Here is a 15,505-nt window from a genome sequence, read left to right on the forward strand (position 1 = left end):
ACATACAGATGGCCATCAGACACATGAAAAGATGTTCAACATCACTAATTATTAGAGAAATACAAACCAAAACTATAATGAGGTATCACCTCACACCAGTCAGAATTGCCATCATCAAAAAGTCTACAAATAATAAACACTGGAGAGGGTATGCAGAAAAGAGAACCCTCCTACACTCTTGGTGGGAATGTAAATTGGTGCAGCCACTATGGAGAACAGTATGGAGGATCCTTAAAAAACTAAAAATAGAACTACCATATGATCCAGCAATCACACTCCAGATACATGCACCCCAATGTTCAGTGCAGCAGTACCTACAATAGCCAAGACATGGAAGCAACCTAAATGTCCATCAACAGATGAATGGATAAAGATGTGCTGTGTGTGTATGTGTATATGTATATATATGTATACACACACACAATGGAATTTTTACTCAGCCATAAAAAAAGAATGAAATAATGCCATTTCCAGCAATATGGATGGACCTATAAGTCAGAGAAAGACAAATATTATATGATATCACTTATATGTGGAATCTTAAAAAAAAAATACAATGAACTTATTTACAAAACAGAAATAGACTTACAGACACAGAAAACGAACTTATGGTTACCAAAGGGGAAAGAGGGGGAGATTATAAATTGGGACTGTGGGATTAATGGATACACACTACTATACATAAAATAGATAAACAAGGACCTACTGTATAGCACAGGGAACTATATTCAATATCTTGTAATAAACTATAATGGAAAAGAATGTGAAAAAGAATATATATAACTGAATCACTTTGCTATACCCTTGAAACACTGTACATTTCAATTAAAAAAATAAATAGAAACAAAATAGATGACTGGGATTGTAAGAGTTTAACACACTCTTATCTAGGTTGGGAGAAAAGCATTAAACAGAAATATATAAAAATCTAAAGTCTCTAGTATGAGAAGTGAGATACCAAATTTTCCTTAAAGGCCTGTGTTAAGGAATTGGCAACTTCTGTGATTTAAATCCACATACAGCAAAAATCCAATTTACAAAAACTTAAAAAAAATTAACCATATCTCAAACCTATTTAAAATATAAAGATTTCACATTAACCTTCAGGGCAAAAGCAGTTCACATTTAAAAACTGAAACATCTCTATGATTATCACAAGACTAGCAGTATTTCTCTGCTGCAGAACATATGACTAACTATTTCTCCTCTCACACCAGATTACTCTTTAGTGGAATAAAGCATGCTTAATGCATAATCATTTTCTATATGGTAGCTGGCTATGCTAATACATCATAAGGAGAAAAAAAGAATTCAGATAATTTTCAAAATTCTGACCTAAGTATATCTCAGAAACAAATTAAAATCCTATATAATCTCTCTGAAAGAATGAGTCAATACACCTTTATGTTCATAGATTAAAATGATTATATGATTTATAAACCAAATTGAGACACTTCTGAGAATAAAAGGGAACAAACTAACCAGATGGGATGAGGAGAAAATGGGCATAAACTGGGACTGTCCCTGGCAGACTGGTACACATGGTTATGCTACCAGAGACCTATTCATGAGAGGAAGTTCTCAGAAAGTTTCTCATATCAAATTTATCTAAGTGATAAAAATAGGGTGATATTTAACCACTGTGTACCTCAGTTTCTTTACCTGTAAAATGGATACAATATTAACTTCTTGCCTACTGCATAACACTTCATTGAGATAAAAACCAAATAGTCACTCTGAGATATTAAACACTTTGCAAATGCAATACGCTAAAGGTATCACCCCTAATGAAGACTATCATTAACTGGAGAACTTAAGTTTTTGTTTTTGTTTTTTTTTTGCAGTACGTGGGCCTCTCACTGTTGTGGCCTCTCCCGTTGTGGAGCACAGGCTCCGGACTCGCAGGCTCAGTGGCCATGGCTCACGAGTCTAGCCACTCCACGGCATGTGGGATCTCCCCAGACCGGGGCACGAACCCATGTCCCCTGCAACGGCAGGCGGACTCTTAACCACTGCGCCACCAGGGAAGCCCTCAAGTTTTTCTTTTAAAGACATTAAGAAGTCAAGAAACGTTTGAAACTCTCTGAAGACTCATGAATAAAGGCAAAGTCTATTTTACATATACACACACACATTATACATCTTTATTATTTTATCATATGAAAGGTTTTTTTTCCCAAATACCATGGCTCTCTTTCCTCTTAAAACCTTCTATATAATTTTAAAAATTAAGATTGAAAAAAAAATATGTATCTTGGCAAAAGAAAATCATAAAGGAACTGCTGACAAATATTAAAAGACAAAGGTTAAGCTATTTTAAATACAGGGAATTCTTTCACTATCTTGATCCAGAGCTAATAAAAGCAATAATGTCCTACGGAGTTCCCTCTATGAAACTGAAGAGTGATTTCAGCAATGCAACATAGGGTGGTTGTACCAATACAATTCAAAACTACAATAGTAATACTAATGATATATATTAACGTGGCTAGATTACCTACCATACTGGGAGCATGTGGGGGTTGATATCAACCACTATTGAAATGTACCACTCACTCAAATAAGTGTTAATGGCAGATCCAGCAAGCATTAATAACACGAAAGCACATTCCTTGAAGCAAAAGGCAGTACAATCTATTTCATGTATATCCTATCACGGGCACCTATTATTATGATGGCCACTCAGTAGGAACTCAGAAGTGCTTACCTAATTACCCTATTTATTTACACTGCAGAAATATGTATTTGGAAGAATTAAGGTTGGGTGGTAAGAAATAAAAATGCTTATGTAAAGACCTTTGAATTATAGATAAATTTTTTGAGCTCTTTCATTGTTGTTCTAGTATTTTAAGAACTAAAAGATGTGAAACATAACCATATTAACTCCATTATAATACTCAATGAAAGGAATACTAAAGTAATAATGGCATTTATCAGTTACCATATATCAGTATGGGAAGGACTCATGTGCATAAACAAAGGACATATGATCCTTCTGAGAAGTTCATTCTATTGATCTTATTGATCTCTCTCAGTGAATTGGTAGAATGCTTAAATACATCGATACTGAGCTGTGTGTGGACTTCTCAGATCACTTTCTGACTTATCTAACTATATCTTGTGATCTCTTAAAGGACCGTTTATTACTAGGGAATCACTTAGAGGACCTCTAAGGCCCTTTCTCCGTTTCTAGGACACTATGTCAATACTAACTGACTCTCAGATTCCACGGATGATGTCTGGGCTCTGTCCAGTAAAGAGGAAAATCTGTGAAGTCCATCAAGGAACATGTTTCATAAAGCAAAGGTTCCCATATCTGATAAGAGTATGAGATCCAAAGGACTTTTTAAAAATAAGAATTTCCAAACTCCAGACCAGATTACAGTACTAAAACAGGATCTCTAGATTCAAGAAATCTGAATTTTTAGAAACTCACAGATAGGCCTGTTGATCAGCCAGGCTTGTTAACCACTGCCGGAAAAAAAAGACAAATTTTGAAAATACAGACATGCTTATTTTATGGAACTGATGCATTAATATAATACTGTATTACTTCTGAACATGGAAGAAGTTATATACAAATAGGGTTTCAGATAAATACACCTACCAGCTGGTTTTATTTCATAGGGATTTTAAAATAACACTGAAAAAATGTTTCTAACTGGAAATTAATATACTAGTTAAAATCTCTGTCTTTTTACATGAAGTAACTTCATCGTTGTTTAACAGATTAAAATATCTTCACAAAAATCTTCTCTAATTCATTTCTAGAGATGTAGGCTTTCCCTTTGGCAATCTTAAAGATTTTAGAACTAGAAGAAATCTGAACAGAACAATCCAGTCCCATGATTTCTGGATGAGAGAACAGAGGCCCAGAAAGGTTTTAAGTAATTTATTAACAGTCACAAAACTACTTAGTAGCAGGCCAGGACTAGATCCCAAGTCTTTTCCCTAAACAAACAATAAAAACAAAGATTATCATTTTCAAGATGTTTACAGAAAGGTTTACAGCTTCTAGATTCAGAAGCTGAGTTGATTTCTGTAGGATTATAATCTGATTTTTATTGTTTCTCCTCACTTGCTAATTTGCCTACAAAAAGTACATATTGATTGATAATACAAGAAAGTTTGAAAAAATAAAATCTTACCATTTCATCTGGTATTCCATGGCGATCAAACTGATAAAATGATGCTACATGAGCAATCATCCACCAACTAAAACCCAATGGATCCCTGGGCTGGATTACAGGCACAGAAGGTCTTCTTCGGTCATTTGATTTTTCAAAGAGCGTTTTAAGTAGTTTATTCAACCAGTTCCAAAATGACTGTAGAAAAAGAGGTATTATGATTCAGTTAAATTCAGACACTTATCCAATAACCTGTGATTTGGGTTTTTTTCCTTCATTTTTGTAAGGAAATATAGACACAAAAGAGAATACAAAACACATATATAAAACTTAGAGAATAATAAAAATACCCAGGTTAAAAATTAGAAAATGACTAGTTCCTACAGTTTCCACAATCATATCTTCTCCCATCCAGGAGTAACAATTATTCTGACTTCTATAATATATCATTCCCTAGTTTTTAAAGATTTGCCACATAGATATACACACCTCAATCACATATTGTTTGGCTTCACCTGTTTTTTTTTTTTTTAATGTGTTTGTATTCTTACGTAGCTTGCTTCTATTCTTTGGTAACTTACTTCTTTTCCTCAATATTATATTTGTGAGATTTACCCATATTAGTGAGTATAGCCATAGTTCATCAGAGTATTCCAATATATGACTATAAGATAAACTATTTAACTAATTTACTACTGTTGAACATTTGATGGGTTTTAGTAAGATTTTTTTCTAGGTATTTGTCCATTTTATATAAACATTTGATATTATCAGATATTTTAATATTTGCAGTTTGAAGGCATGTTACCATTTTCATTTCTAGTACTGACTTGTAATCATCTCAAGAAAGATTAGCCAATTTTAGTAATTTTTTTGAAGAACCAACTTTTGGCTGTTTTGATCTTTCAATCTTTTGATCATCTTTGTTGTTTTCAATTTCATAAATTTGTGTTAGTCTTATTTACTACCTTTTATTTTCTTTGGGTTTACTATACAGGAATTTTTTCCCCTAACTTCTTACAATGAATTCTTAGCTCATTAATTTTCAACTTCTTTTCCTCTAACATTTGTATTTAAAGTTATATATTTCCCACTAATTATATCTTTAGCTGCAGTCCCAAAGCTTTAATTAGTAGTATGTTAGTTATCATTTACTTCAAGATATTTTATAATTTCCATTATATCTTCTTTCACCTATGGGTTATTTAGAAATGCATTTCAGTATTTCTAGGCATATGTGTATTTCTTCTCTTTGTAGTTCTGTCAGTGTTTATTTTCTACATTTAACAGCATATTACTAGCCACATAAAATTTAAATATATTTTATCTTCCTGGTGAATTGGACCTTTAATCAGCATGAAATGACTTAATGCTTTCGTTGGTTTTAAGTCTAATTTTCTCCAATATTAGTTTAATACATTACCTTTCTTATATCTTTTTTCTATCAATTCCAAATCCTTCTGAATTTTGTTTTAGATTCTCTCTTACAGCTTACAGTCTGTTCTGACAGTATATGTTTTAAATGAGCAATTAGTACATTTGCAGTTAATGTAATGTAACTCATATATTTAGTTTTAAACGTACCATCTTTTTTTTTTTTTTTTTTTGCGGTACGTGGGCCTCTCACTGTTGTGGCCTCTTCCGTTGCGGACCACAGGCTCTGGATGCGCAGGCTCAGTGGCCATGGCTCACGGGCCCAGCCGCTCTGCGGCATGTGGGATCTTCCAACCAGAGCATGAACCCGTGTCCCCTGCATAGGCAGGCGGACTCTCAACCACTGCGCCACCAGGGAAGCCCGACAATCTTATTCTGTACTTCTATTTATACGTCTCTTTTTTCCACCTATACCTCCTTCTTGCCTTCTTTTGGGATGACTACTTCACTATTTTCCCCTTTATTAGCTTGTAAGTTAAATAACCTACTCTCTCTTCTTTTAGTGGTACCTTAGAAACAACAGCATACATTCAAATATCTTGGTAAGTTAATATATATCTTTCGATTCTCTCAGACAAAACAAGGACTTTAAAATACTCTAACTCATTTATGCCCTACCCAATTTATAAGCCAGTATTACTATGTATTTTAATTTTTAATCCCATTAGATTATATTATTGATTTATACAGAACATTTACCACTTACTTTATTCCTTCTTCTGCCTAAAACTTATCTTTCAGGATTCCCTTCAATTTTGCTTCATTGAAAATTGTTTCACCCCAGCCTTGAAAGATTTTGCTGGATGAAGAATTTCTTATTGAAAATTACCTTGTTTTAATACAATGAAGATTTCCCACTGGCCTCCACTGCTGTTGAGAAATCAGCTTACAGTCTAATTATCATTCTTTTGAAAGTAGCATTTTTCTGTGTGAATGCTTTTAATCTCTTCTCTTTGTCTCCAATGTTCTGCAGTTTCACTATGATGTATCATGGTGTGTTTTTCTTTTTATTTGCCCTAGATGGAATTCATTGGGCTTTTTAATATGATAGCTTTCATTAACATCAGAAGATTTTAAGTCATTTTCTCTTCACATATTTTTTCTGTTCCACTTTCTACTTCCTCTCCCTTGGAAATATACATAGAAGTATATCAGATATTCTCTCTAGTCTCACATGCTGCATTTATCTACCATGTTTCTTCAGTTTTCTTTGATCTGTAACAGTTGTTCAGATTATCTTTCATGACTGACCCTGATGTTCTTGAGTAGGCCAGCTATTTAGGTTTGACTAGTATTTCTTCATGATTAGATTCACACGATGCATTTTTGGCAGGAATATCAAAAAAAATCTTTGTTCTTTCAATGCATCACATTGAAAGTACATAATTTCAACTTGTTTTATTATTGGTTAACTTTGATATCTTGGTTAAGGTGGTATCTGCTAGATATTCTGCACTGCAAAGTTACTGCTCCCTTTGTAACAGACAAATACTGTGCAGAGATACTTATCAAGCTATGTAAATATTGTGCTTTTCATCATATTTTTGACAGCCATTGAGGATTCTTGCCTGAAACAATTACTATGAGGGTTGTCAAGTGGTATTTTCAAATTCCATATTACTTCTACATTTACTAGGAAGAGCTTGCCTTCTCTCCGTTTATTTATATCACTAAAGACTCACAAATCCTTACTGTACAGATTACAGTCCTTTGCTATCATTTATTTTTTTGCTCAAATTCCCAGATTTGGTGTGTGGGAGATCTTCATGTTGGCCCTTGTGTCCTTTTGACAAGTCCTCATCATTTTTTCAGCACCTCGTTAGTTTCTGGTACAAAAGGTTCCAGACTCTTTTTTTATTTTGCATGCTCCCACCTAGAATCAGTCATTTTACCATTCTCTTTTCACTGGAGAATGGTCATTTCAAAACCAAGACATAGCTGAAATTTTCTCATTGCTACTCAGATATCCACCTAGTAAATAAGGTAGAAAAGGTATATATGTCCACTCACACATATCACTCAAGAAATACTCATTAGTTTTCCTTTTCTTCCCTGAACTTTAAGTCTAAATGACATCTACTAGGTACTGAGTGTTGAGTTTTTAAGAACGCACTCATACAGATATAGCCAGTATTAGCTACATTTTAGAATATTTTCTGGGATAAAAATATGCCCTTAATCATATTAGTTTATTTTCATTCTTGGAGTTCCCACATAATTTGGGCTACGTGTGAATTCCCAAACATTCCTGATCCTCTCCTAGGTTTCTCTACTTGCTTCCTATCCTGTCCCCCTGGGAAGCAGCACCTTGTTGCCTCCACAAAGGTCAGCAGCAGCAGTCCAGACAACATTTGAAAATAACTTAATAACCCTGAACTGCTGCTCCCCTTTGGACAATTTCCTTAGAGCATTAGTCCTTTGAACACTGACTTGGTTCCAGAAAATGTCCCTTTCTCGGTGGGAAGACTCGAAATCCCATTCAGTCTTCCCCTCCCTCATTCCAAAGAATAGGACGGAGGGTAGGCGGTAGAGAGAAGGAATTAAATACTTCTTTTTGGAAGAATGTAAGCTTGTGTGCGCACACGTATATGTATGCACACACATAATTTGTTCTTTTAAAAAAATAAACAGTGCATTACAGAAATCAGCACTGACACATCATAAATTTTTAAAATCATGTACAAGACAGAAAAAAAAAATCTCTGCTTTCAGCAGTCTGGAAAGCTCCTAAGAATAGGTTCTATATAGAGCTTAGCCCGCTGTCAGCATTCAGGGGAATGATCACATCTCCTGCAATATCATTAACTCCTGAGTGAATGAAAGAGAAAAGCTTCCCTGTTCCTCCTGAATCTTTCAATTGCTTTTTCAGTTTTTCTTTCTCTGCTTATCCACATCCATCTTGGTCCCCAAAGCCATTGCCTGTCTGATAGTACAAAGAGTAATTTTTAATTTGCTTCTTTGTTGCTTTAGAAGGAATTTTTTGTTTTGATTCCTTTTTGTTTGGTTAATTTTTTCTTGGTCTTGAGATTCTATTAAGGGAGTATGTCATAGTTAGAGCCCATATAACCTCCACAGAGCAAAAGATGGGACTAAATCGCTTTTCTTTTCTTCTTTTTATAAATTTATTTATTTATTTATTTTTGGCTGCGTTGGGTCTTCATTTCTGTGCATGTGGGCTTTCTCTAGCTGCAGCGAGTGGGGGCTACTCTTTGCTGCGGTGCGCAGGCTTCTCATTGTGGTGGCTTCTCTTGTTGTGGAGCACGGGCTCTAGACACGTGGACCCAACAGTTATGGCTCACGGGCTCTAGAGCACAGGCTCAGTAGTTGCGGCACACGGACTTGGTTGCTCCACAGCATGTGGGATCTTCCCAGACCAGGGCTTGAACCCGTGTCCCCTGCATTGGCAGGCAGATTCTTAACCACTGCGCCACCAGGGAAGTCCCTACATCGCTTTTCTTTAAACTGAGGGCTTGTTCTATTGTGCCATACTGGTATTTCATTCAATGCTTGGGCTGGAAGTCCGAGATCAGGGTGCCAGCATGGTCACATCATGGCCCTCTTCCAGGTCACAGACGTCTGCTGTGTCCTCACAAGGAGGAAGGGTTTTTGAGTCTTTTTAAATGCTCTACTGTTGCCTTGTTTTATGTTTTTTTTAAGAAGTCTAGTGCAGGTCAACTTATTTAGCTTTTCTAAGTAATTTAGCCTTTTTGCCTAGAGGATATGAAGATTTCCTTCAGGACTGGAAGATATTTCCTATATGTCTGAAGTCAAATAGTTTTACAATATGTCTCAGGATGGATTATTTGGAATTAATCTTTCCACTTATCAAGCAGGCCGTTTCAATATGTAGATGTGGGTCTTCTTTTACTTCTGGAATATTTTCTTGGATAATAATTTTGAGTGTTAGCTATATCCCATTGTTTTGTTTTTTTTAGGGGACTCCATTTATACATATGGTTATTTCTGCTTTGCTTATCTCCCATTTCAACCATTTTCTCTCTAACCATTTATATTCCTTTCTTTATCTCATTTTTAATCTCTTGGTTATTTTCCTGCCTTTCTTCCATGCCCCTTATTAAATTTTCATTTGAGTCTATTCTCCTTGGGCACTTTGTAATTCAGTCAATTTTATAATGATGTTTTCTTCCATTTCTCTCCTGCCTTCAGTTTATTCTTTTCATTAATTCCTAGCTTTTGGTCTTTCTGTTTTAAAATCTGAATATCTTATTCAAGGTGTTTTTTTGTTTTTGTTTTTATAGCCCCAAATGCTTATCTCCTTAATTCAGTCTGGAGTATTGTCTTAGGATTTTCTTCTGCATTATAGTTGTTTCTGGGGAAGAGGGTATCCTCAACTAAAGTATATCAAATCAATTCTGTTTCCTTGTAGTAACTTTATAAAGACTTGTTTAGTTTCCTTCTTTTCATTTTGCAGGTTTGGACTACTCCAAAAGATTCCTAGTTCAGTGAAGCCCTCTTTTGTCAATGTACCAAAGTCCCATTTCTTTACTAGATTTCTTTTTTTTTTGGTGGTGGTGGTGGTGTGAGAGTAGGTATGAATCCTTTGATTTTTAAATTTTTTTTTATTTTACAAGAGACATTGTTCTATGCTTTTACTTCCTATCCCCTTCACCACCTAATCACCAAGGGGGAACCACTCCCTTTTTGCCTTTTTATTCTCCAGAAGCTCTACCTTCAAAGACTGCCTCATGTTTTGCACACACTTTTATGTTCCTATTCTTCTGATCTACAAAAAACCTTTCCAGTATTTTTCACATTCTTGAAATGGTTTTAGACCAATTTTATGGCTGCTGCTAACTCTCTGTTCCTCTCTCCTCAGAGCAGTTTTTCTCAGACTGCCTGCCCTTGCTTAACAGAAAGGTGTGGTAGTGCTTTGGTAGCTTTTACTTTTAATTTACAGCTTTGAACATTCTTATCTTGCAGGTATGCTATCAACATGTTTTCTGTGCAGTTTTATTTGTTCTTGCTATTTTATATTTTGGGGGAGGTTACACGAGAAGATGTGGGTTTAAGCGTCCACCCATTGTCCAAGGCTACTTAGAAGTCACTGGCTTGAAATTTTTAGTACAACCTAAGCAACATGAACTCAGGCTATAAAACTGTATGAGTGCTGGCTTACGATAAATACACTGAAGCTATTTTAAACTGCAAAGAAACACAGTTAAAGACAGGCAATTTTCCTTACAAATTTAGTTGAGTTTCTAGTTCATTCTTTTGGGGTCCCAGATTTATGAGTAGTTGGTGTATAGTAGGTTACCAACTTGAGTTGATTCTGAGCTTTGTCTTCTATTCTTGGACCTTATAATATATGAAAGCTAATTTTCCAAGTTTACATAATTCAGCAACTGCCTCTAAGCTTCAAGGTTCAGCTGACCTGAATTCCTACCTACATTTAGTATCTGGCCTCAATACTTCTTACTTTCAACAAGTTCACTGACACATCTAAAATGCTTATTATATGATATGCAGCATGATTAGATTAATTATTTTTTTAGCAGAAAGGTCAAACTGTCTTACTGTCAGGAATGGAAACTTCTAATTTAACTTTCAAAATAAAATAGCTTTCAAAATCTGTGAATAATATATTTTAGTTGTATTTTAAAAAATGAAATGACCTATGATTTCCATTATTTTAAGACAAATAATTCTGGTTACTACATAAAATGAAAAGCATAACAGTCATTTAGGTTAAACAATACATATTACTATGCAAATTTCTATAATATAGTATTTTAAATTATGTCTACTTTTCTGCTTAAAATCTAGAAAAAGACTCAGGGCAACAAGTATGAACATGCCTTAATTAATTCTATGTAGTTTACACTTTCAAGTCTAAAATTTATAAAATAAGAACAATTCTAAAAAATATAAAATTCTTAAAGATAAACTGCAGAAAATGGAAAATCTGTTTACCACATAAATGAAAGAAAATATCCTGGAAAATAATCAAAGGAAAATATTGCTGAGACTGTGTAATATTTAAGTCTCATTGTGGAAAGCTTAATGCTACTGACAAACCAAAATGTCACGGAAAAACAACTTTCTTACTCAATAAGTAAAAATGTGTTAAATTTATACATAGTAAATTTACTTTATTTTACTTATACCTAGTGAATTTACTACTAAAATAACTCAAAATAAATACAGTACTATAAACCTCCAAAAAGTTATTATTAAAATTATACAGATAATTTTCACTGTCCTAAAAGTGCCCTGTGTTCTGCCCACCCTCAGAAACCACTAATCTTTTTACTGTTTTCATAGCTTTAGCTTTCACAGAATGTCATATAGTTGGAATCATACAGTGTGTAGCCTTTTAGATTGGTTTCTTTCACTTGGTTATATGCATTTAAGGTTCCTCCATGTCTTTTTATGGCTTGATAGCTCATTTTTTTTAGTGATGAATAATATTTCATTGTCTGGATATACCACAGTTTATCCATTTACCTACTGAAGGATATCTTGGTTGCTTCCAAGTTTTGGCAATTATGAATAAAGCTGCTATAAACATGCATGTGCAGGTTTTTGTGTTGACATGAGTTTTCACTGGGTAAATACCAAGAAGCACAATTGCTGGATCCATATGCTAAAACTATGTTTAGTTTTGTAAGAAACAAGCAAAATGTCTTCCAAAGTGGCTGTACCATTCTGCATTCCCACCAGCAATGAATGAGAGTTCCTGTTGCTCCACATTCTCATCAGCATTTAGAGTTGTCAGTGTTCCCAATTTTGGTCATTCTAATAGGAGTGGTAACTCATTGTTCTATCCATTTACATTTCCCTGAATTTGTAGTGTCTTTAAAGAAATTTTTAAAATATTAGAATTGAGCTTTCGACTTGAAGAGCTACAGAGAAGTTTTTTTAATTTATGGATAAATTCTTGAAAATGTATATAGGAAGAAATTATTTTAAACTCCTAACTGGATAAGAACATATAAACCATTTTAAGTATCATTTCACAGTGAATTATTTGTATTTACTTCTGCATATGAATATTTCTCTTTTTCTACTAATCCAGAACACTTGAAATAAAATAAAAGCCCCATTCTGAAGACTTGATTCAAAATGAGGTGAAGTAAAATTTCCCACCTTCCCCTTTGTGTTTATCTTTCTCTCTCCTTGAAATAAGATACTGTAAAATGGATTAATAAAAACCTGTGCTTTATTTCTCCACAAATCTAAATCTACCTCATTTCCTAACTAAAATATTTCCTGATTACTAGAGAGTTTTTAAGTATGGTCTAAAAGATTCTTGAGAGAAAAAAAAAAAGAACTTGAGAAAATAAAAGAGTCAAATCTTGTACTTCCCCTAGATGTTTCATATTACCAATTTAGGGTTAAAAAAATAGTAGGTATTTAGTATTCAGTTAATGCTCTGTTTGGTGGTGGTTGTTGTCTTATTATAAAGAAAGACTTCGTAAGATTTTTCTTTGACAAAACCACTGCATGAATTCAATGTAAGAGCTAGTACCAATAACTAACACCAATTTTATAACTTACTTCTGAGAGAGACCATTTACTCCTGTGGTTGAGGAGATGAATGAGTAGAACCCATAATTCTTTAATGCATGGACAGGGGCAATGGTGACTCATTAATGCTTCAGAAGGCCTAACCTGCAGGAAAGACCCAAAAAGAGTAACTTATAAGACAGCAGAACTTTACATGCCACATATCTCCCCAAATGTTTTAAAAGAATGATTTAGACTTAAAATTTATGCTCAATTACATAAAATTGTTTATAAAAAAACATACCATTTCATTAACTTTTAAAATAAATTTCCATTTAAAAAACAAAAGTACACAATGAATTTTATTTTCAACTTAAAAAAAACCTCTGCTTTAATCATCTAGCCCAATGGTCAGCAAAGTTGTTCTGTAAAGGGCTAGATAGTAAATAATTGAGGCTTTAATAGTGAAATAGTCTTTGTAACAACTATTCAACTCTGCCATTGTTCTACAACATCAGTCACAGGTAATGGATAAAAAGGATGGGACTGTGTTCCAGTAAAATTTTATGTATAAAAACAGGTGGTGTGCTAGATTTGGCTGCAGGGCCATGGTTTCTAAACCTTGATCTAATCTATCAGCCAAATAAAAAGACTTCTAAGAAAATGATTAGAAAATAAATTTTGATTCTCTGTAATGCAGACTAAATTTTTTTGTAAGAACAAGTACAATTATTAGGAATTTATAAAGGTTAGGCAACTTTACCATTTTTGTAACAAATATACCCTCAATGGCCCCAAATAATACAGAGAATATGCACTGTAAGTATAGCCAGACTTCTGAAATTCATAATGTGTTCATTATTTCACATACTACAGACACTTTTCTAACATAATACACAGTAAAAAAAAAAAACACTAAAGACATTACTATATCATATCTGGTCAATCTACTAATTATATTAGTTGTAAATACATAGACTAGATTTAAACAATATTAATAATAAATACATAAAACACAATCTAAATTTTAAAAAATTATAAATCCCAATTTCCCATAGGTAACATTTATGCTTGTAACCTGAAATAAGTGATTACTGTCAACAAATTTCCATTGCTTGAAAATAAATGAATATCATAGCACTTTCAAATCACTGTCTGCATTAAACACTATGATAAGCAATTTAGTAAAAACATGTAATTTCCCCCATGATTCTAGACCTTTTATGAAGACAACCAAACAAAACCTCTCTTTAAATATGTCAACTAACTTTAGCTAAGTACTCATTTATTTTATTATATAACAACAAAACAATAGATTATGAAAGGGCTGGTATCTATTTGAAAAGAAATTAAATTTCCAATCATCATCATGAACATTCTGTTTTTATTTATTTTTGACAAATGGAAAAGGCTATTTTTTTTAAAACAGCTCTAAAACACTAATTCCAGCCTGTTTTAAATGTTTACCTCAAATTCTTTTCCCAACCACCTCCCAAATAAAAATAAATATAAAATTAGAAGAATTAACAAGTAAGCCATTTTAGATTCTTATGGGTCAAACCACATGCATTAAGTACTGACTATTGCCGTTAAATACCAAAAGTGCAAATGAACTCTTAAAACATTACCTTATCATACCTGTTGAGGGACAGGCTAATTAAATCACAAAGAAGATTTTCACAATGCTCTTCAAATAGGCTGACATTGGTTAAATTGTCACCTGCCAGATTCATAAACTGATGACTATATATAACTTGTTCTAAAAACGGAATAAGATAAATTCTGTTTAAAACTACAGTAGATTTTAGTAATTCAGAAGGAGGAAAGTGACTGTACACCTTTAAATTAACATAACAAAACTGCAAAATAACAGTTAAAAGCAAATGTTTTGCAAATAAAACTTTGAAAACAATTCCTTTCTTATACGAGCAGTGATAGACATTAGCTTAAAAAAGTTTCAATCCTCCCAAGTACCATTTAATAGATTTTCTTAATTTGGCCATCTGAAGAGCAACAATGCAACATCACTTCAAAGAAAAAAATACAAGACAGGAAACACTAGAAAATCTTTACCCATATTTCTAACCAATAAAGCCTTTAAAACATTATTCCTTTAACAAATACTGAAAAAATAACCATGTACAATTGTTTTTTGGCATGAAATAGAGCAAACGAAGGTAACGGATACCAAAATTTGAAACTGTCAGAGTAAGTTCATCTGAGTATTGCTCTAAGAATATATTATTTGAAATACAGTCCACATGAGAGAGGAAATCATGTTTGTGTACACCTTTATATGTTCGCATGTATGTATATAAGTGCTTACACATATACACATACACATATATGTATTTTCATATTATTAATGCATTGAAAAGTAGGTATTGAGGTAAAGGATATGTTTATTACCTAAATAATTAATAATTTACAACTACAGGAGACCTTAAGATGGCGGAGGAGTAGGACATGGATATCAC

The 15,505-nt window shown here is 33.5% G+C and overlaps 1 protein-coding gene across 4 annotated transcripts in view; it reads right to left on the bottom strand.

Annotated features, from left to right (window-relative positions):
- MMS22L (MMS22 like, DNA repair protein) overlaps nt 1-15,505 on the bottom strand; it is a 169,997-nt gene that overhangs the window by 132,045 nt on the left and 22,447 nt on the right. For 3 of the 4 annotated variants that reach the window (XM_089921878.1, XM_089921877.1, XM_089921879.1), the window contains 3 exons: nt 14,657-14,787; nt 13,080-13,193; nt 4,149-4,325 (listed from right to left, as the gene is read on the bottom strand). In XM_089921878.1, the coding sequence (XP_089778004.1) occupies nt 4,149-4,325; nt 13,080-13,193; nt 14,657-14,787 (422 nt within the window). Of the gene's footprint in view, nt 1-4,148; nt 4,326-13,079; nt 13,194-14,656; nt 14,788-15,505 lie in introns of those variants that run through there. The other variant, XM_089921880.1, reaches the window with a different exon arrangement.

The sequence above is a fragment of the Delphinapterus leucas genome, chromosome 12, assembly GCF_059928025.1.
Source record: "Delphinapterus leucas isolate spDelLeu-1000000601 "Yukka" chromosome 12, BTC_Dleu_Yukka2, whole genome shotgun sequence".
Classification (NCBI taxonomy): Eukaryota; Metazoa; Chordata; class Mammalia; order Artiodactyla; family Monodontidae; genus Delphinapterus; species Delphinapterus leucas.